Below are 27,578 nucleotides of genomic sequence, written 5' to 3' on the forward strand. Positions count from 1 at the left end.
ATAGAAGTGTCTTGAAGAATATCTAGTCTAATATTATTTACTGTCATCATGGCAAAGAGAAAATAAATCAGTTATTAGAGATGAGTTATTAAAACTATTATGATTAGAAATGTGCTGAAAAAAATCTGCTCTCAGCTAAACAGAAATTGGGTAAACAGGGGGGCTAATAATTCTGACTTCAACTGTATATACTGTATATATATATATATATATATATATATATATATATATATATATATATATATATATATATATATATATATATATATATATATATGTATATGTATATATATATATATATGTATATATATATATATATATATATATATATATATATATATATATATATATATATATATATATATATATATATAATGTTTCAAACTGTCCTCAGACTATTATATTATTTAAAAGAATTAAAAACAATTCATCAGTATTCAGGGCTGGCCTGTGATTCCTAAATTTGTCATCTTTTTGATATGCTATTAAATGATTCTTGTTCTATATATACCTTAATATCCCTCTATTAACTGTAAATCATTAGTTATAATTGCTCACAGAAGAAATTAAACAGGACATATTCTAATGTATTACACTGTTAATGTTCTGATTTCTAAAAAAAACCTTTTCTTCTATGACCTTCACCAATTTTTGCACCTTAAAAGTGTAACAAAATAACAAAGAGTTCATGTTATCTCAAAGAAAATGACACTGATTTCATTTTTGGAGGAAGACATTTTTTCTAAAGTCATTTTAACATCTTCAGATGTTGAAGATAATGTTAATAATTTAAATGTTTTTAATGTTGTTTTTTATTCATTTCAGAAGACAACAATGGCTTCCATTCCAATTCAGATAAGGAGACGTTTCAACTTGGAAATGCTGAGGTAAAAACTTAAGTTTCTACACTGAATCATTTGCTATTAGGGTTAGTGTAGTCATTGAATTTCCATGCTGGCTGATTTACGCTGGTTAGTTTTGCTTTCATTTCTATTTAGCAACAAATACCAGGATAGTCTTATATTCAGTGGGTGCTTAAGCTTGTTAAGAAGCATCCGAAACACATACATTGCAGCAGGGAAATCCCTTTTTTCCTTTATTGTGTAATTGTCTCATTCAATGCAACAGATTTAGGTTAGAGACTTGAGATTTGAGTCGGTAAAGAAGCACTCTAGTAACCAAACAGCAACTAACAAACAATGCGACCCTGGAAACCGATCACAACAGCACGCTAGCATTGTTTAAAATCTAATTATATTTCAGAGCATTCATTATTTGAAATTGGAATCCATTTAAAGTAATTATACAGCTTTTTTTGTTGAGACAAATAGATAAATAGACAATCAATAGAGTGGTATTCAAACATCTGCGTTTAACAAATGGTGTTTTGTCACGGGACGTTGCATTAATAGGAGATGTTTATGTTCATGAGATCTTCCTCGTGTACTTTAATAACTCACATCAGCGGACAGGTGTTCCTCCATCATGACACATTCATTCAAATCTGCGCTCCTTTCGCCACACACATCCATGTACACTAGTTTGCATATGAAAAATATGCTCTCCAGAGTCTCTCAAGTATCTTTTGTTTTGGTTTACAGCTCATTTTGCGAGCAAAACAGCCTTTGGAGAAACTAGCATGCAGGGTTTTTGATGGAATAATTCAATCAAAATGAAAACTCTGTCATAATTTGCTTGTTTTGATCTCGGATGAAGTTCTGCAGTATGCTCATCCTGAATGTGAATGAGGACTAGGACTCAAAAATTAACAGTATCTTAAAAGTATGTATTTAATATTCAGTCTCGGCATGGTATACAGTGGGAAAAACAAGTATTGAACCATTTTTCTCAGAAAACATCTTTCTAAAGGTGCCGTTGACTTGAAATTTCTCCTGGATGTTGGTAACACCCAAAGAAATCCATATATGAAAACAAATCTAATTAGTTTACAAATGAAGTAAAGCATAGTATAATGAAATGACGCCGGGAAAAGTATTGAACACATGAAGAAAGGGAGGTGTGGAAAGGCATGGAATGCCCAGACAGCAGCTGAAATCTCATAGTAGCTCTTCAGCAACCCTCTGTAGGTGTTCAATACTTATTTTCTCCGCTGTATACTGCGTCAGATTTGACCGTTGTGATATTAATATATCTAATAAGTGACCATTACAACTTAGTTTATGAGTTAATGACAAATGGGAAGATTGTCACATGAAAAAATACTATAGTTATTTATAGTAAATACTATAGTGTAGTTATAAACACTATAGTAAAGTGTATTATACTTTGCATGTATATTATATTATTTACAACACCATGTTAATGAATGCTACAGCACATTACTGTAATATTGACTATAGTTAACTGATAAACTAATAAACATGGTAGTATACTTTAGTTTTTACTACAGTAAACTGTGGTGTATTGTAGGGATGCCCCAATCACGTTGTTTTGGCCTCAAGTTCGAGTCATTCCATTTTAAGTATCTACCGATACTGAAACCCGATCCGATACTTCTATAATACATAATAAAAGAATCACTGGAAAAAGCCTTGTATTTATCTTTATGTTGGCAATAATTGGCAAGATTATGTATTATAGCAATATTTAAAGTTATGATACAGATGTGTGCCATAGTAAAATATTGAAGATTTGGAATAGGAGTCAAACAGAGTACAGTTGTCATACTGTTATGGTGCTTTTTTTTTAGTAATTCTTTAGGCCTTAAGAGACCCCCAGTTTCTGTTCAGTTTCATTGAATGGAAAAGAGCAGCATGAACATTCTCCACAATATCTCTATTTGTGTTGTACAGAAAATATATAATCATACAAGTTTACACAACATTAGAGAGCAACAATAAATGTTCATAAGTAATAACAATTCTCCATAGGGATGTGCGGTATTGACAAACAAAATTGGATATTAATTAATTAATTAACTAATTAAATATATTTATGATAATGATAATTGAGAAATATTTGGTTTAATTTAAACCTGAGCAAATATGGGATTAAAATTGCCAACAGGTGGCAATTTTAGGAACGAAGTTATGCCTATTAAAATGAAATGATGCAGGGACAAGTATTAAACACATGAAGAAAGGAAGTGTAGAAAGGCAGTGAAAGACCAGACAGCTGCTGAAATCTCTCAGTAGTTCTTCAGCAACTCTCTGTAGGTGTAAAATAAGTGTTTTAATAAGTGATTTATTGAATCGTTTGAACAAATGATTCATTCAAACAAATGATTCATTTAAAATGGCAGATTCATTTCAGAAACAAAGCAACTAACAGTATTTATGAATGGATCATTGAATCTTGGCTTAGATGATTTGTTTAAAAATAGATTAATTCAGGAATAAAACACTGAAGTGTTGCTCTGAGATGCACAAATGTTTTGCTCTGACCTTAATTATTTTCATTGGCATCTGAACTAGTTTAATATCAGGATCAGATATTATTTGTACCATATATGATATTTGTAAAAACAACTGTTTGTGATGTTACTAAACTATAACGCCTTATAAATATATAAAGACACAAACCCATTTGGGATATTTTTTTGCTTTCATAACCTGAATTATAAGCTCATTCTAACATCTTTAATAGCTCTCATCACTCAAACAATGCGTCCGAAATCTCAAAATGCGTTTTTTCTTCATTTTTTAGCTAAGTAATGTCAATATTATCGTCTACTATAAATATCACACACCCCAGTTCTCCCTCAAATCTCTGCACTGATAAAATAATCATCAAGAAAGACTGAAGGTCACATTGGCTGTTATCTTTCCACCGCCCTTCTCTACACTTTCCATAGCCTTTTGTTTGTTTAATGGTTTAATGGTCTTTGACGCCTTTCAGTTTTTTAAAGGCACAATATGTACGATTGTTTTATTAAAACATCCAGAAACCACCAGAACAGTGTTTAATATTTTGCAGACTAATGTACTTACATTACCTCAAATGTTTGGAAGATTGTCTGGAAGAAATCCACAGTAATAAGCCATTTTAACTAGTGAGATTTTATGTTGTTAAATAGAAAAGTCTGCTGTGTGTTCATGCTATTGTCATCACACATCATCAATTTTCTGTTTGGTTTTATAGAAAACAGGGAAACAGCAAAGACGCTTTAAAAATGTTGCATGTTTATATTCATCCCGATCTCACAAGGAAAGATTTTACATAACTTCGAAGTTATTATATATTGATATTATATATATCGATGATATTATTCGTATGAAAATGTACCATTTTTGCAAGTAGGTCTGTCCCAAAAGCCCACCCCCTAACCCTACCTCTCATTGTGGGATGAGCAAAGCTTACCAAAATGTAGGAATGAGATCATTCAAATTAATATTAGCTACTAACTCAAAAAGTTATAAATTGCCATAAGATTGCGTTTTATTATGGTGCCTTAACACCAGACTTGGATGAAGCGCAAGGGATTTACATGTTAAGTCAATGCAAAGATGCAATGGACATCCTACGTAATGAAGACTACAACTCCCATGATTCCACGCTCAGTCACACCATCATCAAACTGCGCCTTTGTTTGTTGTGAATATGTGCCCTCTAGTGGTAAAAATTACATTTTCTGTCTTTAAATGATACGTATTGTTAGAAAACTGGCTAATTTGAAGGAATACATACGATTACATTCGTATAAAAATGTTCAATATTAAAAATGAGGCGTGTCTCAAAACCCCACCCCTAATCCTACCTCTCATTTGAGGGATGAGCAAATCGTACTAAAATATAACAATGAGATCATACAAATTTATATTAACTACTAAATCGAAATTTACAAATTGTCATAGAACTGCGTTGGTTTTATTATGGTGCCTTAACAAACGTGGATAAAGTGTGAGGGATTTACATGTTAAGTCAATGCAAAAATGCCATAGACATCCTGCGTAATTAAGACTACAACTCCCATGATTCCACATTCTCATCGTCATTAATATTTGCCTTCGTTTGTTGTGAATACGTGCCCTCTAGTGGTCAAAATGACATACTGTGCCTTTAAATTATACGTATTGTAAGAAAAGTGGCTAATTTGTATGAAAATGTATGATTTAAAAATGAGGCGTGTCCCAGAACCCCACCCCTAACCCTACCTCTCATTGTAGGATGAGTATATCATGCTAAAATGTAAAACTGAGATCATACAAATTAATATTAGTCATTAAATCAAAAAGCTATGAATTCCCATGAGATTGTGTTGGTTTTATTATGATGCATTGACGCAGATGCGGATTAAGCGCGGGGGATTTACATGTTAAGTCAATGCAAAGTTGCAAGACTACAACTCCCATGATTCCACAGTGTCATCGTCATCAAACCGTGCCTTTGTTTGTTGTGAATATGCGCCCTCTAGTGTGAAAATGACATACTGTGCCTTTAAATGATGTGAATTTTCAGAAAAGTGTATTACATTTGTATAAAAGTTTAATATTTTAAAAAAGGAGGTGTGTCCCAAAACCCCACCCCTTACCTTGCCTCTCATTGTGGGATGAGCAAATCGTACTAAAATATACGAATGAGGTCGTACACATGAATATTAGCCGCTAAATAAAAAAAACTATCAATTGCCGTGAGATTTCTTTGGTTTTATTATAGTGCATTCACACCTGACGCAGATGAAGTGCGAATGATTTACATGTTAGGTCAAGGCAAAGATGTAATAGTCGACATACTGCGTAATGAAGACTAAAACTCCCATGATTGTGAATAAGCGCTATCTACTGGTGAAAATGAAAAGTGGCTAATTCGAAGGAATTCATACGATTACGTTTGTATAAAAATGTACGATTTTATAAATAAAATGTCCCAAAACCCCACCCCTAACTTTACCCCTCATTAGGGGATGAGCAAATGGTACTAAAATGTACGAATGAGATCATACAAGTTCATATTAGTCATTAAATCAAAAAGTTAGGAATTGCCGTGAAAATGCGTTGGTTTTATTTTGGTGAGTTCACACCAGACGTGAAGCACGAGTGATTTACATATGAAGTCAGTGCAAAGATGCAAGACTACAACTCCCATGATTCCACACTCACTCACTACATCATCAAACTGCACCTTTGTTTGTTGTGAATATGCGCCCTCTAGTGGTGAAAATTGCATACTTTGCTTTTAAATACAAATAAATATTAGCGCTCTGCTCCTCAATGATCGCAGGCATCTCTCTTCTGTCCGTGTAGTCCAGGTTGAGTGTTGTGTCTGAGTGCACAAGCACAGTGTCTGCGTGCTCGAGTCGCTCTTCGGTGGTTGTGTGTGAGGAGTGTGAGAGAGAAAACACTGTGCACATCAGCAGCTTTGAAGGGGTAAGAAGGAGTGTGTTTGTGCTCTCTGTGAGTTTGGAATGTGTCTTAAAGGAACCGAAGCATGAAAACACATTTTTGTTTCAAATTGTTAATCTTTTTTTTTATGGATTGCAATAGGTTGTTATAAATATTAATAAAAATGCATTTTTTTAAAAAGTAGGATTTTTATAGCTAATTAATATATTTCTATTCTTTTAAAAACGATTAATGTGAAATAAAATAAAGTAAAATAATATCTACTGTTTAACTTAATGTACTGAAATGCACATGAAAAACACCAAAAATAATATAAATGACAAAGTAAATGTTATTTTTACATTTCCCATGAAAATGGGAAAATAAAACACAAATAAAACCACAATACTATAATAACACTTCTGTCAAAAAACTATTTCATTACAGTTAAATTTGGAAGAAATGCATTAAAATGGGAACAATTTGGAAGAAATGCGTTAAAAATAGGAACAATTTGGAAGAAATGCGTTAAAAATAGGAACAATTTGGAAGAAATGCGTTAAAAATGGGAACAATTTGGAAGAAATGCGTTAAAAATGGGAACAATTTGGAAGAAATGCGTTAAAAATAGGAACAATTTGGAAGAAATGCGTTAAAAATGGGAACAATTTGGAAGAAATGCATTAAAAATGGGAACAATTTGGAAGAAATGCATTAAAAATGGGAACAATTTGGAAGAAATGCGTTAAAAATAGGAACAATTTGGAAGAAATGCATTAAAAATGGGAACAATTTGGAAGAAATGCGTTAAAAATAGGAACAATTTGGAAGAAATGCATTAAAAATGGGAACAATTTGGAAGAAATGCATTAAAAATAGGAACAATTTGGAAGAAATGCATTAAAAATGGGAACAATTTGGAAGAAATGCATTAAAAATGGGAACAATTTGGAAGAAATGCATTAAAAATAGGAACAATTTGCAAGAAATGCGTTAAAAATAGGAACAATTTGGAAGAAATGCATTAAAAATTGGAACAATTTGGAAGAAATGCATTAAAAATGGGAACAATTTGGAAGAAATGCATTAAAAATGGGAACAATTTGGAAGAAATGCGTTAAAAATGGGAACAATTTGGAAGAAATGCGTTAAAAATTGGAACAATTTGGAAGAAATGCATTAAAAATAGGAACAGTTTGGAAGAAATGCATTAAAAATGGGAACAATTTGGAAGAAATGCATTAAAAATGGGAACAATTTGGAAGAAATGCATTAAAAATGGGAACAATTTGGAAGAAATGCATTAAAAATAGGAACAATTTGGAAGAAATGCGTTAAAAATTGGAACAATTTGGAAGAAATGCATTAAAAATGGGAACAATTTGGAAGAAATGCGTTAAAAATAGGAACAATTTGGAAGAAATGCATTAAAAATGGGAACAATTTGGAAGAAATGCATTAAAAATTGGAACAATTTGGAAGAAATGCATTAAAAATAGGAACAATTTGGAAGAAATGCATTAAAAATAGGAACAATTTGGAAGAAATGCATTAAAAATAGGAACAATTTGGAAGAAATGCATTAAAAATAGGAACAATTTGGAAGAAATGCATTAAAAATAGGAACAATTTGGAAGAAATGCATTAAAATGGGAACAATTTGAGAAGAAATGCATTAAAAATAGGAACAATTTGGAAGAAATGCATTAAAAATAGGAACAATTTGGAAGAAATGCATTAAAAATAGGAACAATTTGGAAGAAATGCATTAAAAATTGGAACAATTTGAGAAGAAATGCATTAAAAATAGGAACAATTTGGAAGAAATGCATTAAAAATAGGAACAATTTGGAAGAAATGCATTAAAAATAGGAACAATTTGGAAGAAATGCATTAAAAATTGGAACAATTTGGAAGAAATGCATTAAAAATAGGAACAATTTGGAAGAAATGCATTAAAAATAGGAACAATTTGGAAGAAATGCATTAAAATGGGAACAATTTGAGAAGAAATGCATTAAAAATAGGAACAATTTGGAAGAAATGCATTAAAAATAGGAACAATTTGGAAGAAATGCATTAAAAATAGGAACAATTTGGAAGAAATGCATTAAAAATGGGAACAATTTGGAAGAAATGCATTAAAAATAGGAACAATTTGGAAGAAATGCATTAAAAATGGGAAAAATAGTGCAAAAGTGCAAAATTAGATTGTGATAGTTGCATGTTCAATGTAATGAAGTGTGCATGTTCAGTGAATATAAACATTGACATCTAATTAATGTAATGCATTAATGAAGGAGTTATTTTTATCACATTATAAAAAGCGATTAATAATTTCACGTCAAGTTTACTCACCTTTTTATGTAAACTAATCATAGCTAATCTGTATACACAACCTGACAAAAGTCTTGTTGTCGATCCCTGTTGTAAGAGCAACAGTTAATAATAACTTGACTTCTAGTTGATCATGTGGAAAACGTAAGGTCAATTTTTTAATATGATTTATTTTAATTATTTAATAAAATATTTTCCTCAGTTTGCAGTGATTAACACTGTGCTTTTCATTGTTTGCATGTGCTGGGTTTTTTAGGCGCTCACAGCACTGGGCGTTTACTCGTCCGTGTGTTTACTGACTTGTAAAACCAAAGACATCATGCAAATATATCTGTTCCTTTGTAACTTAATGCACAGATTATCTGAAGTAATATTGCTGATAGCATGTTTTATCAGATCGTATATCACAAAGGTAATCCAGCTTAATTATGCAACAGATGGACTTTTATTGTGTTTATGTATTGTGTCTTGTGAACAGACGTGTGCTTGTCCATTGTTTCCTTCATTAACCTCACAACACCACTGAATTCATCCACAGATCTGGAGAAAGAGAGCTTTATTTCTGAAGTATCGCTCCAGGGTACGACACGGTAAAAAGGGCTGAGTTTGTGAACTCCGTGCTTGCCTTGAGCATCTTGAATATGATCTTGTTAGACGAGTGCGTTGGATTGAACAACATGAAATGCATGGAAACACATTGGGCAACGTGACTTGTGGGTGTGTATAATACTAAGGTTGGGAGCTTGTGTTGGACTGTGAAAGGACAGAAGTGTTTGCTAAGTGTGTTTACTGTTAGTTTTGCTAACACTGGTGGGATTAGAGGTGTGTTTAAATCACTAACTTTAATTATTATACATCACGTAACTATCATTGCGTAATATCTGAATGATCTGCTGTTTTCATGCTAATCTATGAGTATAAACTTTTCATTTATTGTGATTCATGTTTTCCCCACCATTTATTTATGCTCTTGAATTGCATTATAAGACCTTGATCTGATTATAATTATAGGTATAAAAATAGTTTGAACTTATATATTAGGTTGATCTTATGAATTACGGTACCAAAACTTAATTTGAGTTATTCCTTATACAATATGTTATTACAAAATACTAAAATGTCAATAAAAGTCATCAAAAGTAGTCCCACAATGCAATTCACAACTGTAAAGACCATTAAAAAGTACAGTAATGGTTATAATTACACTAATTAGCATATATTTAGTGTCATAAATGAAAAAGTGGAAAAAAAACTGTTATTTTTTTCCATGTATGCGAATTCCTGAACAATGAGCTGTTTTTGTTTAAAGCTATTAACTTAAAACAATTATAATACACACATTTTATACATAATTAGCTACAACAAAGTGGAAAATTACATAAATAATTCTGCGAAAAATCCATAAAGTATTAAAGAGATGGAAGCCTGTTTAAAAGGGTCAATTTCACGCTTAATTATGTACAAAAAAAGTAGAAATCTGCAAAAATAAATAGTGAATAAAGCTGTTTAAGAATTTGATGGTTGTGAGAATTACATTTCACACATAATTATGTTCAATAATTAAGTATTTAAGTATATAAGTAAGTATTTAATAATTACCATAATTACATTTCGCACTTAAATATGTACAAAATAGATGATATTTGATGCAAAAAAGTAGAAATTTGCATAAATAAATAGTGAATAAAGCAGTTTAAGTATTTAATAATTACCATAATTACATTTCGCACATAATTATGTACAAAATAGATGATTTTTGATGCAAAAAAGTAGAAATTTGCATAAATAAATAGTGAATAAAGCAGTTTAAGTATTTAATAATTACCATAATTACATTTCGCACATAATTATGTACAAAATAGATGATATTTGATGCAAAAAACGTAGAAATTTGCATAAATAAATAGTGAATAAACCAGTTTAAGTATTTAATAATTACCATAATTACATTTCGCACATAATTATGTACAAAATAGATGATATTTGATGCAAAAAAGTCAAAATTTACATAAATAAATAGTGAATAAACCAGTTTAAGTATTTAATAATTACCATAATTACATTTCGCACATAATTATGTACAAAATAGATGATATTTGATGCAAAAAAACTAGAAATTTGCATAAATAAATAGTGAATAAACCAGTTTAAGTATTTAATAATTACCATAATTACATTTCGCACATAATTATGTACAAAATAGATGATATTTGATGCAAAAAAAGTAGAAATTTGCATAAATAAATAGTGAATAAACCAGTTTAAGTATTTAATAATTACCATAATTACATTTCGCACATAATTATGTACAAAATAGATGATTTTTGATGCAAAAAAGTAGAAATTTGCATAAATAAATAGTGAATAAAGCAGTTTAAGTATTTAATAATTACCATAATTACATTTCGCACATAATTATGTACAAAATAGATGATATTTGATGCAAAAAACGTAGAAATTTGCATAAATAAATAGTGAATAAACCAGTTTAAGTATTTAATAATTACCATAATTACATTTCGCACATAATTATGTACAAAATAGATGATATTTGATGCAAAAAAGTCAAAATTTACATAAATAAATAGTGAATAAACCAGTTTAAGTATTTAATAATTACCATAATTACATTTCGCACATAATTATGTACAAAATAGATGATATTTGATGCAAAAAAACTAGAAATTTGCATAAATAAATAGTGAATAAACCAGTTTAAGTATTTAATAATTACCATAATTACATTTCGCACATAATTATGTACAAAATAGATGATATTTGATGCAAAAAAAGTAGAAATTTGCATAAATAAATAGTGAATAAACCAGTTTAAGTATTTAATAATTACCATAATTACATTTCGCACATAATTGTGCACAAAAAAAGTCGAAATTTGATGCAAAAAAGTAGAAATTTGCATAAAAAAATAAACATTTGCTGTATTTTTGATGAGAAAATGCCTCTGTGAGCAGAATAAACTTATTTTAAAGCATGAAAAAAATCTTACTGATTCCAAACAGTGTATATACGTTGTTGGTTAAAGTGCCTGCAGTTCTCTTCCTATATGATAGCATGTCTTTAAACATAAAAGCATGGTCATGTTCATTAGCTGTGTTTTTTATAGTGCAGGACTCTCTAATTGTGTCATGTTACGTAATTACATGTCTCAGATGCTGTTTTTAGTGTCTTTGCAGCTCACTTCATCCCACCCTGATTTACTCCACCGCATATGTACTTACTCTATATGTCAGCGCAGGAGCGTATGGTTATTATTATATATAATGCGTTCATACGTGCGACCTCCAGCTTGTAATTACAGGAGATGAGAGAGTAGAGAAAACACTGCCAGGACAAACGCGCTCCTGCTTACAGTAAAGAGACTGTAGGATGCTCATTTAGACCTGTGTTTGCTCAGATTATTTCTGTGTGCCAGGCGAGGTTTGCTTGGAAATGGATCTGGCTGAAGCACTCTTAAAGGAACAGTTCACCCAAATATATATTCAAATATAAAAACAAGGAAATATAGAAAACCACATAAATAAATAGCGAATAAAACAGTTAATAAGACTTTAATGATTATAAGATTGCATTTCACACAGAATTATGTACATAAAAGTAGAAAATCGCATAAATAAATAGTGAATTATGTGTGACGCAGTTGGTAGTGCTGTCGCCTCACAGCAAGAAGGTCACTGGTTTGAGCCTCGGCTGAGTCAGTTGGCGTTTCTGTGTGGAGTTTGCCTGTTCTCCCTGCGTTCGCGTGGGTTTTCTCCGGGTGCTCCGGTTTCCCCCGCAGTCCAAAGACATGCGGTACAGGTGAATTGGGTAGGCTAAATTGTCCGTAGTGTGAATGAGTGTGTATGGATGTTTCCCAGTGATGGGTTGTGGCTGGAAGGGCATCCGCTGCCTGAAACATGTCCTGGATAAGTTGGCGGTTCATTCCGCTGTGGCAACCCCAGATTAATAAAGGGACTAAGCCGAAAAGAAAATTAATGAATGAATGATTGACATAATTATGTACGAATAAGTTGAAAATTGCGTAAATAAATAGCAAATAAAAGTTTATAAGACTCTAATGATTATAAGATTACATTTCACTCAAAATTATGCACGAAAAAGTAGAAAATCGCATAAATAAATAGCAAATAAAACAGTTTGAGTACTTAATTATTATGATAAGATTATATTTCGCACAGAATTATGTATGAAAAAGTGGAAAATTACATAAATAAACAGCAATAAAACAGTTCCATCTGATGTGTTAAAGGCGGAAACCTGTTTGAAAACAGCCATTATTTAGCAGTAGCTATTGGTTATATATGAAAATATGTGAATTACATACATTTTATAACCACAATATCATCCCAAAGATTTTATGAGCTGAAAATATCAGTTTATTAGCTGTATTTTGTGATTCGGGTTTTTATTGTTCCCTATTTATGCTTTTGAAGCTTGATCTTTCCTCCAACAACTAGAAAAAGTGACTTTTATGAAAATGTTTAATAGTTAAACATGATATATTGTCTGGAGTTGGTGTTGTATTTTACGCTACAAAAACCTACCACTAGATTTTCTGTCATTTTACAAACTTATTTCTCCATATATTATTTATTAGATTATTATTATCACAAAATCCTCATGATTCTTACCATTAACAGTGTTGAATTTAGTTTTCTTGTCTCATAGTTTTGTGATTTGACTTTTTTAGGATTTATTTTGACGAACAAAAGTCTAAATTAAAAGCATTTCAAGAGTTCCCACTTAGATATGCTCGGCGTATAAAGCAGGTTTGGCATGCGGTCCCGGGAGAGAACCCTGAGCTCGGAGATATTTGAGCCCAGGGCTCCCGCCCGGTCGATAAGCATATCAGGAGATCCGAGATCAGGTAGGTCACGAGAGCTCCCCCTTTAGAAAAGGGAGGAAAAGGAGGAGATGGGGTGGAAGGGGGGATTCTTCCAAACGAAGATAGAACAGTAGGAAGAAAACGATCCATTTATAGTAAACTAGGATCACTCTGATTGGATTATTACTGATTACAGATGAGCGGCCAGACGTGCTCAATCATATCACGTGCTCCTCTCCAAATTAGTTGATGAAACTTCACTTAAACAATAGTTTTTACGTTATACATTACTTTAATGAACAATTTAATGTGATCTTTATGAATAAAAGTAAACACATTTTTAGCAGTATCTTTTTAAAATCAGATTTCCACAAAAATATGAAGCAGATGGGAAAAATACAAGACAGATGTGAAAAAGGGAATATCATACACAAGCCTTATTATTTACATGCTATCGTGATGCCGAGGTTAGTCCTCTTGAAAATGTCACGATCTTTAAATGGGTTTTATATTTGACATGCAAATGACAGCAGAGAGAGAGAGCAATGATGTGCAAATATTTATTGCTCACAGGACATTGTTTTCTGCCATTGCAAATAACTGGACAAAGATGAATGAAATGTTTTCAGTTTTAATAGCCTGACAACTTCCCACTGGCCTAGTGATAACATAGCAGCTATCCAAATCACCCTAACAACTACATAGCAGCCATCCATATTTCAATGTATTTGAGGTCACTACTTTAAAAACGTCCTGTAGGTAAATCCAGAACTTAATATTTTCTTGTTAGTCTAATGCTGTGTTCACATCAGATGCAGAATGCGCGAATAAATCGTGATATCTGCATGTAAACAGACGCAAGAACACTTTGAGTTTACTGGCGTAATTTGCGCATCAAATACACTTCACAGTAGATGCGGATTCGCATCATGAGTGGGGATTCTGTCTGCCTGGTGACTCTTGCTTCATTGCTAAATGGCTAACATGGATTTTATTGAGAGAGTAGCTGTGTTTATGTGCTTTAGGAAGGCAAAAAAACAGGGTATATATTCATTCTGCGCCGTGTCTGAGTCCACTAGATCCTTTCAGAGGTGCAACCAAGCATGCTTCCACAGTCACCAGGTCTCAATCCAATAGAGCACCTTTGGGATGTGGTGGAACGGGAGATTCACATCATAGATTTCAATCTCTGAGGAATATTTCCAGTACCTTGTTGAATCTTAAGGCAGTTCTGAAGGCAAAATGGGTCCAACTCGGTACTAGTAAGGTGTACCTAATAAAGTGGCCGGTGAGCGTACATAATGCAACATTACCATAATCAATACAAGAATTGTTTCCAGAATGCATACATTACAATTGCGGATCACAATTTTTTATATTGCGCTTTCTAATAGATCAACCCGCCAAACTAATACAGAAAGTAGTGCAAGAGCGCAGTGCAAATGGCGTTGTTGAACTATTGTTGACGTTGATCTTGAAATGATATATTATTCAGCCCTAGTCACAAGCATATTGAGTTAAATTGCTGTCGAATACATAAGAAATGTGTGGGTTTTAGACAAATATCTTATTTGCAGCTTGTAACGTAGCTTTCATTCAATGTAAACAGTCTGCCAAAAAAAATTAACGATAAATAATGACGTCTCTCAAAAGAGTCAAAAGAGGCATCTCTGAATCAATATAACAAGTCGTTATATTTTCGAATTTGAATCTACTGATCTACGTCAACTCAAAGTAGTTAATTTGCATAATCCCGCCTCCCACTACATTCGAACACATTGGGCATTTGGTTCCAAAAAGAAAAAACATACAGAAAGACCAATCAAAACAGTCTTAGCCAGCTGACCAATCAGAGCAGAGCTGGCTTAAGGAAGGGAATGGGGTTTCCAGACCTGAAGCTCTGAACTGATTCAAACGAATCATATCGAAATCAATGCAAAATGATTCAAACATTAAATGCAAATTCTGATCGAATCACAACGTTTTCTGACATTTAAATATAGTATAGGAGACTCCAGCACAATATTAGGACACTTTAACACACCATGGGACCTACTCAGTAATCTGAAGGATCTCGTTTGACATTGGGATTACATTAGAAGGATGGTGTCCGCCCTGCTGGCATGATGATGTCATCTCTATGAGCCCCTGCTCTCTCTCTTTCCGCTGTATTATTGACTGAGTGTGTGTGTGTGTGTGTGTTTTAAAGGAGGGCTGCTTTAGAGAGTGTGTGCCTGTGTGTATGTTTGCCTGCGTATTCGCTGGGCTGCGGAAGCAGAGGTGTTCTCCGCCTCTGGAGACTCCCAGGAATGATGCAGCACTTGATAAATGGACTGGAGGTAACACGTTACTCTTTTCTCCATTTTTTTCTTCCTCTCCATTCTCCGTCAGCAGGACGAGAGTCTCTAGGGAACTGACCATTGGATGGTCATCGGTGATCGCATTTACTAATGGATGTTGAGTTCGTGCTGCAGATTGATGGAGGCTTTGTTTTGTTAGCGAACGGCGTAGGGAAATGGGCAGTGTTAACCTCAGGGAAATGTTGCTGGGTTTTGGTCACATCCCTGCAAGTGGCCGTGAGAGAATGTAGAGGTGTTTTACGCCCTCGGCTGACTTTGTGGCTGCATTTGTTTGTGCATGTAAGTTATTTTTAGTTGTGTTAGAGAACAGCTGCAGGATGACAGGCCTGGAGCAGCTCTGTTTTCCTGGCCCAGAGCACAGCCTGCAGTTGTTTCAGTCTTAGGTTGGAGTTTGTCCAATCCAGGGTTGGTGTGGTCAGTGCTGCCATGCAACGTGAACACAGGGTGTTTCAAAAGTACGCACTGAAGTAAAAATGAGCTTAATTCAAAAAATGTACTTGAATGTACAGGAGGTGAACACAATTTACTATAAGAGCAACAGTGAATAAGTGCTATAGGCAAGCTTCAGGTGTGTAAAGTCTAAGAGAACTTATAGGTTCTATATGTATCAACTTATAAATGATCAGGGGTGTTTCAAGAGTTCACACTTAGCTGATGATTATAAAGCTTGTTAGGCATGCTGCCCCGGGAGAGTGCCCTGAGCTTATGAAATCCTCGAGCTCGGGGCTCCCTCCTGCTTGCAGGGCGAGAGGGGAGTTTGAGCTCAGGTAGATCTCGATGAACTCCCCCCGGCTTATTTCTGACTTATGACAGATATGGATGGCTGAGGAGAGGTGTACTCACTAAAAGCTTGGCTATGATATCAGTTTGGTATGTTCAATTTACTTAGATTGTGTGTTTTTGGACTGTGGGAGGAAACCGGAAAACCCACGCGAGCATGGGGAGAACGAGCAAACTCTGCACAGAAATAATAACCGGATAGGGACTTTAACCAGAGATATTCTTGCTGTGAGGCAACAGTGCTAATCACTGGGCCACCATGGCGCTCATCTGGAAAGGAGAGGGGGGGATTCTTTAAGACAAAGATATTAAGATAAGAAAACTCTGGTTATTTATAGTGAGCTAGGAGTCATCTGATTGGATAATCAATCGTGAGCTGATGTGGGCGAGCTGAGAAAATTCATAAGCATGTGATCCTCTCAAAATTAGGTTATATATAAACTTCACATAGAGTACTGAAAAATCGTACTCTGGTAAAAGTACCATTACTTACACAAAACTGTAGCGCAAGTAGAGTAAAAAGATCTGTTGCAAATATTACTCAAAGTATGAGTACAAGTAACTCTTTTAAGAGCACTCGAGAGTAGTAAACAATGAGTATTACGCTGTGAAAGGTTGATGTATAAAATTTGTGCATGTGTGTGAAAACGTAACATTCTGTAGTGCAATTAGTGATTGTTTAAGGTCATCTGGTGATTTCAGTCATTATACAGTAGACATCCGCCATCTTCTCATCAGTGATATGAAGTCTAAACTAGGCATGGGACGATGACCGTATTCAAGGTGTACCGCGGTTTGGAAAAGTCAAGGTTTTAATACCGTCGAAATTTTCTGCTATACCGTTCCTAAGGCATGTACGATTTTTATTTACTTTTTTGTTGTTTTTAGGACAACGGTATCTCCAGCAGAACAGATATCCATAGATGTTTTGAATTGTAAAGAAATCTGTGTTAGGCAAAAAAATAAAATAAACAACTAAAATAACAGGGTGAGAATGTGGTAAGATCTGAACACTGTCGGTTAGGTTTAGGGAAGGGGGTGATTGGGATTATCGGTCGGTCAGTCAGTCAGCAGTGGCCTCTGGTGGATTTTCGCAAGAACAGCAGGCACTTGTGAGAAAAAAATTGAGATCTGAAAAAGCGTACAGAGCGGTCTCTGGTGGATTCACGAAAACAAAAACTCCAAAAAAACGTAGCTCCTGGGATGTATTTCACGATCTCCAGAAATGTTTACAGGGGTACGTATCAATAATGAGCCTGGGTTGCATCTTTCTGTTTGTTGACATGCTAAAACTCTGACCACGAAATTCTGCATTAAGTGACTGGATTTCTTCCTCACCTAATTTCAAATGTGACCCAAACTCGAGTCTGGATTTTCTTTAGCATGCAGCTTGTTTTGAAATATTCTGTGTGTACGTGAAGCCTTTGTGTCTTGAGGATGCTTGTGTTTTTATTGGGAATTTCGCTGTTATGAATTGGTTTGAAGAGTTGAGGCTGCTGTGCAACTGTCATGTTAAATAACGCACCTAATACTGGAAACCCTCATTAAATATTAGCAAGATCTTACATTGGTTATATTTAAAGGGTCATTTAATTGTTGGATAAGGATCAGTTTTAATATGTGATCCAATAGTACATAAAAAACAACAACGTAAAGCTTCTGTACTTTGTATTAAAGCTTGATGTTGTTAAAAGTGATGTATTTGTGTGTGTGCAGGTGGATAAGCAGCAGCAGAGTAAGGACTCCGTGTACTTCAGGGATGGTGTACGGAGGATAGATTTCGTCCTGTCTTACATCGACGACAAGGATGGAGAAAAGAAACAGGTTTGTCACCTCTGCTGTGTATTCATATGATATTATTAGGCTTAATTGTGTGAGCTAAGAGGCAATTTTAGGAAAACAAATTATTTACCTAAACAAACACTCAACATGTAAAGTGAAGTGCCACTCTACAAAACAACGGCTCACTCCTTTCCATGTGGTCTATGCAACCCAGGCTCATTCTGAGAATGTAGTTCCGGGGACGTTTCTGGAGACCGCGAAATATGTAGCCGGGGGTACGTACGGCTGCATTTCATTTTTTTAAGCGAATGCTGCGGAGCGGTGTGACGCCGTTCCCTTCGGTCAGCCGGCCGCTCGCCTCCATGTGGAGGGCTTTCCCGCTGCAACCACTTTGTCCGGTTAGCTCTTTGTGTACTCTGGCGGCCTCGAGGCGCAGAGAGGGGCTGACCACGACGACGACGACGACCGGGTTCGAGTCCGGGGAAGAGCGGTTCCAGAAATCAGGTAAGAAAACAAAATCCAAAAAATGAAGCGAACAAGTTCGTCACAGGGTGAGAATGTGGTCAAAATCCGAAAACATGGTAAAAATCAGACGAGGGCTTTTCTTTTTCTGGACGGCTTTTATGAATCGTCGTTGGTTGGGTTTAGGGACGGAGGAGGGTGGGTCAGCCAATTGGCCGGTCGCAAGGTCAATCATTCTGTCATCCAGGCAGACAGGAAGGTCATTCGACAGCGGCCTCCAGCGGGTTTACGCAAGAACGGCGCGGGAAAAAGCGCGCACAGCGGCCACTCGCGGATTCGCGAAAACAAAAACTGCAAAAATACGTACCTCCCGGGACGTATTTCGCGGTCTCCAGAAACGTCCCCGGGACTACGTTCTCAGTATGAGCCTGGGTTGGGTCTATGTATGTGTGGAAGAACAGAAGAAAAAAACAGAAGTTCTCCACATCAAAGAGGGTGGAGCCTTTGAGCCATACCCACCAATTACATCACAACTGACCAATAAGATTCCTAACGTACGATTCACACGGGGCTTCAGCATCAACGATTGACTGAGGGCGTGTCTGAAGTTGGTGTTGATGCAATCGTCATAGCAGTGTCAACTAATTAAATAAGACCGCAACTGGCTACTGTCTGAGCTGGGGTATTTGCCAACATAAGCTCGTTCTGAAAACGTAGCCCTATACAATTCTGAAGATCGCGAATTATGTAGCTAGAGGCTGCATTTCGTCTTTAAAATGAACGATACAGGGCGGTATGACCTTTTCGCGTTAGCAGCTGACAGCTTTCGTCTGTATGGACGGCTTACCTGCTGTCATCAGTTTGTCCAGTGGCTTGCTACAAATGTCGGCAGACTTGAGACGCAGAGAAGAGCTGACCGCGACGACGGGGTTGGAGTCTGGCGAAGAACGGTTCTAGAAAGCAGGTCGGACAAAATCAAAAGCTAAAAAATAAAATAAACAAGTAAATAACAGGGTGAGAATGTGGTAAAATCTAAAAAATGTGGTAAAAATCAGTGGGCTTTTCTTTTTCTGGACTGCTTTTCAAAACACTGCAGGTTGGGTTTAGGGAAGGGGGTGGGTTGAAGAATCGGTCAGTAAGTCAGTCCACTGCAGCTTCTGGTGGATTTACATGAGAACAGCAGGCACGAATGGCAGTCGCAAGAGAAATCTGACATCTGAAAAAGTGTACACAGTGCCCTCTGGTGGATTCGCGTAAACAGAAACTGCAAAAAGCGTAGCTCCTGGGACGTATTTGGCGCTCTCCAGAAATATATACAGGGGTACATTTTCAGAATGAGCCTGGGTTCGTATTCGCATAAAGCGATCTGATTGACACTTCTATTGGCACGTGAAAAGTTGAGAAATCCACAACTCCTGCAGTGAGCAACGCCACTGAAGCATCGCCGACGGATCCACAGTTCAGTTCAGCAACGCTTGACATCACCCATTCAAAGTGAATGGAAAGCATTGATGCTGACGCCCCTTGTGAATCGGTCGTAAAGCTGTTTACCAGCCTGAGTGAACCAGGTTTACTTTTAGCAAGCAAATGAACCACTTTATGTTTGAAATCATGCGTTACACCAGTTTCTGAACTATATCAGGGCCTACAAATAATCATAAACACTTTCAGCAGTGGCCCCAAGATGTTCACAGTCACCCCTGACAACCCTGTGTGTTATGCAAACTTCGTGAAGTCTCACACCGGAGTGTTTGTGTGTCAGAGGTGGGAGTACTTCCACGTTCCTGTTATTCACAGAGTATGTGCTTTACCAGGGCTGGGCAGGAGCTCAATCTTATCAACAAAACCCTTTTGTAAAGCACAAATCAGTGACTTTTAGACTTGTTGTTAATCTTTCTTGCAGGACCGAAGGAAGGTGTTTGAGGCTAACTTACAGAAAGCCGGACTGGAGGTGGAGACCGAGGACAAATCTGTGAGTTAAATGTGTGAAATCACATACTGTATGCCGGAAAAATCCCTTTCATTGGTTCCTACTGACATAAATACATTAATTCACAAGCTGTAGATAAATATTTACAGTTTACTGCATCCGAAATGGGCTACCACTAAAAAAGAAGATGCTTTGTATTCAAGAATTTAGTTTAATTTAATGGTTTTAATTATTATTTAGTGGTGAGACACTAGTAAACACTAGTAAAAGGTTTATGTCACGAATTTGCATGTTCCCAGCATGTTGTTAGCATGCTTCTCCTTACATGTCTCTTCAGGAGTCTGAAGATGGAAAGACGTACTTCTTGAAGATCCACGTTCCATGGGAGGTGCTGGCGACATATGCCGACGTCCTGAAAATCAAAGTGCCTTTCAAAGCCAACGATATTCCAGAAAATAAAGAGGTGCCCATGGGCTGGCTCTTCACGCCCTTCCGCCTGCCCGACCATGTGATGAATCCAGAGCCCGACTACTTCACCTCCACGTTCGACAAGAGCAAGATCGACTTCTTCCTCATTGATGATAAGGAAACCTTCTTTCCTGCATCCACGCGCAACAGGATTGTAAGAAACGATTATTTTAAGACTCTGTTGAAGAAATATTAGCCCTCCTGAATTATTCACCCCCTGTATATTTTTCCCCAATTTCTGTTTAATAGAGAGCAGATTTTCTCAACACATTTATAATCATAATAGTTTTAATAACTCATCTCTAATAACTCATTTATTTTCTCTTTGCCATGATGACAGTTCATAATATTAGACTAGATATTCTTCAAGTATTCAGCTTAAAGTGACATTTAAAGGCTTAACTATGTTAATTAGGGTAAAGTTAGGGTAATTACGCAAGTTATTGTATAATGATGGTTTGTTCTGGAGACAATCAACACAAATATTAGTTAAGGGGGCTAATAATACTGACCTTAAAATGAGTTTAAAACAATTAAAAACTGCTTTTATTCTAGCCGAAATAAAACAAATAAGACTTTCTGTAGAAGAAAAAATATTATAGGAAATACTGTGAAAAGTTCCTGAATCTCTTCAACATCATTTGGGAAATAAACAGCAAAAATCAGTCCAAGGCACTCGAAAAATGTGGAAAAAAATATTTAAAAGCCTTTATTGACATGGCTGTTCCTTAAAACTTCGGCAAACACTTGCCTTCATCAGGGTAACCGATCAGGTGTGACTAGAGTTTCTTTTGAATAATATGTTCTCATGACTCATTAGAATATCTAAACTATACTAAACTAATATATTGAGCACAAGGTCAAGTCAACAATCATTACGTCAGCATTGAGAGAGGAGGAAAAAAATGATAAAAAAAATCAAAAAGATGATGCATGCTATACAACATATTTCTCAAATAATACAACGTGAATGCATATACAACGAAACCGCAAAAATATATTCAAGAGTTCCCACTTAGATATGGTTGGCATTTAAAGCAGGTTTGGCATGCTGTCCCGGGAGAGAACCCTGAACTCAGAGATATTTGAGCCCAGGGCTCCCGCCCGGTCGATAAGCATATCAGGAGATCCGAGATCAGGTAGGTCTCGAGAGCTCCCCCTTTAGAAAAGGGAGGAAAAGGAGGAGATGGGGTGGAAGGGGGGATTCTTCCAATCGAAGATAGAGCAGTAGGAAGAAAATGATCCATTTATAGTAAACTAGGATCACTCTGATTGGATTATTACTGATTACAGATGAGCGGCCAGACGTGCTCAATCATATCACGTGCTCCTCTCGAAATTAGTTGATATAACTTCACTTAGAGATGCGCGGATCAGCTGAAATGACACCCAAATCTGCGACTTTTCACTAATCATCCACCCGCCCACACATATAGTTTTAACTGATAAATGTATCCGCACCCGATCGCCACTTTGATCATTTAATTCTTTGTTTTAGGCATGATGATAGGGCACCGTGAATAGTAACAGCAGATTCAGTGAGCTAATCTGCGCATCTCTTATAGTAAAATAATACGGTAATCTTAAACGTTTTTAAATGAACATTAATTCATAAAAAAAAGTTGGTCTTTTAGACAACATTTTCTTCATTTTCAAATAGATACAGAAAGTAAAAATAAGACATTTTAGCTTTTACAGAACAAGATATCAAAAAGGGTGCCACTTCAGCCTAAACGGCAGCTATGTTATGTTTATGTGGCCTGTTTTTTAGCATTGTGCAAAAACCGAACAGCATCTACTGTGCCTAAATTCAGGCGATTCCGCCTCACCTCCAAAACACGGCCAGCTGCACCGAATGAGTGTTCGCTCGCACCGCTTGTAGAAATACACAACATTCTCCTTACAAGGCGCTGCAGTCATGGAAATAATCTTGTGTCTTCCTGAACAATAGCAGATTTTCCTCTGATGACTCCTCTAAGTTTGACAGTACTCTTGCACTTCATCCATTATTTTGGTCGTCTCATCTCCGTCTCATCTTTTGGTCGTCTCATCTCATTCTGCAAAGCCCACTCTCTGCTTTTTCCCTGTCCACTGCCATGTCCTGCTACATCCACCCGCGACCCACCCGCAATTAATCATAATGTGTTTTTTTAATACCTGACCCGCGGATTATCTGCAGCGCATATATTTTTAATGTTTTTTCCACATTTTTCAAGTGCTTTGGACTGATTTTTGCTGTTACTTCTGATGAATCCCTTGCCCAAAGAGCACCGCCACATTATTTACGGTACACCTAAGCACCTTTTGTTAGATTTAGCATTTGGGAAATATTTGAAAAAGAAAGAAGAGGGCGAATAATTTTGACTTCAGCTGACTTCAAACTCAATTACAGTATGCTTAAACTTCCAATTTGAACCTTCGGAGCTAAAACTAAACACAGATATCCCAAACAAAACTGCTCTGTGACTGAATCCTTGGTTCATTTTCTTTTCCACATAGGTTTATTACATCCTTTCCCGAATCCCGTACAGCACCGAAGACAAGGAGAAGAAGGGCATTAAGAGGATGCTGAACAACGGGACCTACACGGCCGCCTTCCCTCTGCATGACGTAGGTCTCTCACATTAGAAAATGAGGGGCGTCAATCCTCCTTGAAATACTGTACATTACCGTTAATGTGTGTTTTTGCAGTGTCGATATTGGACCAGGTCTCGTGATGATAACTGTGAGAGCGAACGATATTCGCTGTATAAAAACTGGGCTCGCTTTAGCAGCTTTTACAAGGAGCAGCCGCTCAACCTCATACGGTGAGATGTCTTGTGTTTTAATGTGAGTTTTACTCTCGTTACATTTACATTTAGCAGACGCTTTTGTCTAAAGTGACTTACATTTGAGGAGGCATTCAGCGATTCAACAAGAAGAGGCAATACACACAAGAAGAGCTAATTATACAATGCAACTGTTTGCAATCTAACTGTACAGTTAAGGGTTTGGGGAGTGTTTTTTAGAGAGAGGAGTGTTTCTGCAAGTGGTTTGGCAAACCCACTCACCTATGTGAGGCATAGGCTTTTCACGATACTGGAATTCGGTACCAATTGATACTGAAGTTTCAAAAACACCCATTATCCTCTAACATTTGAGCGCTGTTGAGCAGTTCGTAAACAGCGCTGATTGGCCATTGTGTTCACGAGCTCAACAGAAATGACTGTGATTGGCCGTGAAGGTCATCAGTTCACCGAACTCACCGCTGTTCACTGAGTGTAATCACAGATACAGGGACACTGGAGCTTTTTAAAGCCGTGATTCATCAGCAGATTGCTCAGCTTATATACAAACCAGCTGATGACCTGACTTTGAAAACGCTCCAGTGTCCCTCTACACTTGCCGCCAGCTAGCTCTCTGCAACTCTCACATGGTCTCCCACTGACTCTAAGCAGGACTGCGCTTGGTCAGTACCTGGATGGGAAACCACATGAGAAAGCTAGGTTGCTGCTGGAAGTGGTGTTAATGAGGCCAACAGGAGGGCACTCAACCTGTGGTCTGTGTGTGTCCCAATGCCCCAGTATAGTGAAGGAAACTCTCGCCATCTTTCGGATGACATGTTAAACTGAGGTCCTGACTCTCTGTGGTCGTTAAAAATCCCAGGCATCCTGGCCAAATTTGCCCACTGGCCTCTGTCCATGGCCTCCTATGGCCTCCTCCACTCTGTCTCCTCTCCACCAATCAGCTAGTCTGGTGTAATACGGCTGCCGTCGCGTCATCCAGGTGGATGCTGCACACTGGTGGTGGATGAGGAGATTCCCCCCAAAAATGTGTATAGCGCTTTGAGTGTCCAGAAATGCGCTATATAAATGTAAGGAATAGTTATGGTTATTATTATTATTATTATTATTATTATTATTATTAATACTTCATAAAGGGCACAGTGTTATATGTTTTGTTAATGAGATGTTGAGTTATTGTAGGAAAATGTCTGGTGCAAATGTGCAAAACTGGTGCAAGTGTCATGAGAGACAGAGAAATAAGAGAGTGTGTTTTCTACAGGTGGTTTGTCAAACCCACTCACCTGTGTAAGGTGCACTCACATTTTTGCGCATAATGCTGCTGTTTGATCAGCTGCAAAGTCACTACAAAGTAGGGTTGGGCACCGAAACCCGTTATGTACCGGATCGATTCAGCATATGAATTTCGGTGTCTAATTTCGGTGCCACAGGTGCTGCGACAAGGACGTAAGAAGAATATAAGGGGTACATCAAAGGCACACATAGGTACGCGTTGTGTCACACCATCTCTAAACATTTAATCCTAAACAACTTTGAGGGATATGGACACCATCTGCGATGTCAGGCGGAATGCACGCACGTAGGCAGCGCACGCAATATAGCGCCTCCCTTCAGATCAACACGCATGATCGTGTTCATCAAATTTGCTTAAACTAAGCGTTCTAAAGTATGGCTATGTTTTACAAGCAAGGATTCTGACACAGCAACGGGAAGCAGACGCTTTACAAAAGTTACGTGTAAGGGGGGAAACACGCCAAACCTAATGACACATTTGAGGGCACAGGGAATCAATTTAAAGGCAGAGGAATGCATCTGACAGCCTGCGACATCATCTGGCACTTTCACTGAGTACGTTTATATAGGTTCAGGCACCATTTTGGCACCGGCACCATTTTAAAAGTCTTGATTTAGCACCGGTATCGAAATAACCCCAAATGATACCCAACCCTACTCTAAAGGAAGCTGTTTGGGGCTGTTCACACCAAAGCACGATAGCTAATAATTAAGACATAATAATTGACGAGGCATTATGAGCTGAATCTTGTGGCTCCTGTCTCACAGGAAGTACTATGGAGAGAAGATCGGCATCTACTTTGCTTGGCTGGGTTTTTACACGGAGATGCTGTCCTATGCTGCGGTTGTGGGTTTACTCTGCTTCATCTATGGTGTGGCCACCTTTAATGAAAACATCGTGAGGTGAGGATGATAAAGGGTATAAAAGTACAAACACTGAGCATTTATTACAGTTTATCAGTATCGTGAAGCTGTACTGTGATACTTTATATAGAGTTTTGATATGTCTTCAATAAACTATGTATGACAATATATATTAACTGTTATTATATATTACACTTTTGTAAAATGTTGGATAGTCATTATTATTTGGTTCTGGAAAAAAGATAAGCAGAACATATTCTCGTGTATGTACATGTCACCTATCCAAGTTTTAGGAGCAGTAAATAATAACTTGACTTCTAGTTGATCATTTGGTATCAGAAGTGGCTTATATGAAAGGTAAAGGCCTCTAGATGAGGCTTATTTGAGCACAATAAAATCTGATCATGTCTTGATTATTAATGATTTGATTAGGACAGTAAGGTCTGACTCTGCTTAGACTAAAGTCTGCTCACTGAACCTTCAATAATGTCCAGTATAGAATATGTGCTCATGCTGCAGTGGAAACAGAATGAATATTGTGTCTGACTCCATCATGAGCTTGGAGGACTGCATCCATACATCTCTGCAATGACTCCAATCACTGATCAATAAAGTCATCTGGAATGGCAAGGAAAGCGTTCTTACAGGACTCCCAGAGTTCATCAAGATTCTTTGGGTTCATCTTTAACGCTTCCTCCTTCATCAGCTCAATAATGTTCATGTCTGGTGACTGGGCTGGCCAAACCTGGAGAACTTTGACCTTGACTGCTTACAGTAACGTTTGAATTAACGAGCAGTTGGACAGGCGTACCTAATAAAGTGGCCAATAAGTGTATATATTGCTTTAGCATGGTTTTGAGAGTGCAGTTGACATGAAATGCTCATTTTAGAAGCACAAAAAGTCTTGCATCATGAAGGCATAAGACACGAACAGAGAATAAACAAAAGCGATTGTCGTCTTCTGCAGTAGAGACATCTGCAATGAGACCATCGGCGGACAGATTGTCATGTGTCCGCTCTGTGATAAGAAATGTGGCTACTGGAAGCTCAGCACAACCTGCAGCTCTTCATGGGTGAGCGCTGTCAGATTTATGAACGCAAACTTAAAGCTTCTCCACCCACTTCTAATGTCACGTCTATTTCTGCTTGATTTTTAGCAATCATATTTATTTGACAATGCAGCGACGGTGTTCTTTGCTATATTCATGGGAATATGGGGTGAGTAAAGACACACTTTTTTAGCTTTGTTTGTGTTAGTTTTCCCATTGAATTCAATTTTTTAAAGCAATGCCCTGCTTTAAAGCACAAGCATTTAAAGCAGAGGTCTCAAACTGGATTCCTGGAGGGCCGCAGCTCTGCACAGTTTTGCTCCAACGCCAAATCAAACACAGCTGC

The 27,578-nt window shown here is 36.6% G+C and overlaps 1 protein-coding gene across 1 annotated transcript in view; it reads left to right on the forward strand.

Moving 5' to 3' along the window:
* ano5a (anoctamin 5a) overlaps nucleotides 1-27,578 on the forward strand; it is a 59,907-nt gene that overhangs the window by 7,525 nt on the left and 24,804 nt on the right. The window contains exons 2-12 of the mRNA XM_056451397.1: nucleotides 826-887; nucleotides 6,204-6,326; nucleotides 9,157-9,198; nucleotides 18,318-18,425; nucleotides 20,749-20,817; nucleotides 21,113-21,397; nucleotides 23,743-23,853; nucleotides 23,935-24,050; nucleotides 26,088-26,222; nucleotides 27,151-27,256; nucleotides 27,341-27,401. Of these exons, the coding sequence (XP_056307372.1) occupies nucleotides 826-887; nucleotides 6,204-6,326; nucleotides 9,157-9,198; nucleotides 18,318-18,425; nucleotides 20,749-20,817; nucleotides 21,113-21,397; nucleotides 23,743-23,853; nucleotides 23,935-24,050; nucleotides 26,088-26,222; nucleotides 27,151-27,256; nucleotides 27,341-27,401 (1,218 nt within the window). The remainder of the gene's footprint in view (nucleotides 1-825; nucleotides 888-6,203; nucleotides 6,327-9,156; nucleotides 9,199-18,317; nucleotides 18,426-20,748; nucleotides 20,818-21,112; nucleotides 21,398-23,742; nucleotides 23,854-23,934; nucleotides 24,051-26,087; nucleotides 26,223-27,150; nucleotides 27,257-27,340; nucleotides 27,402-27,578) is intronic.

The sequence above is a fragment of the Danio aesculapii genome, chromosome 25, assembly GCF_903798145.1.
Source record: "Danio aesculapii chromosome 25, fDanAes4.1, whole genome shotgun sequence".
In the NCBI taxonomy this organism is placed as follows: Eukaryota; Metazoa; Chordata; class Actinopteri; order Cypriniformes; family Danionidae; genus Danio; species Danio aesculapii.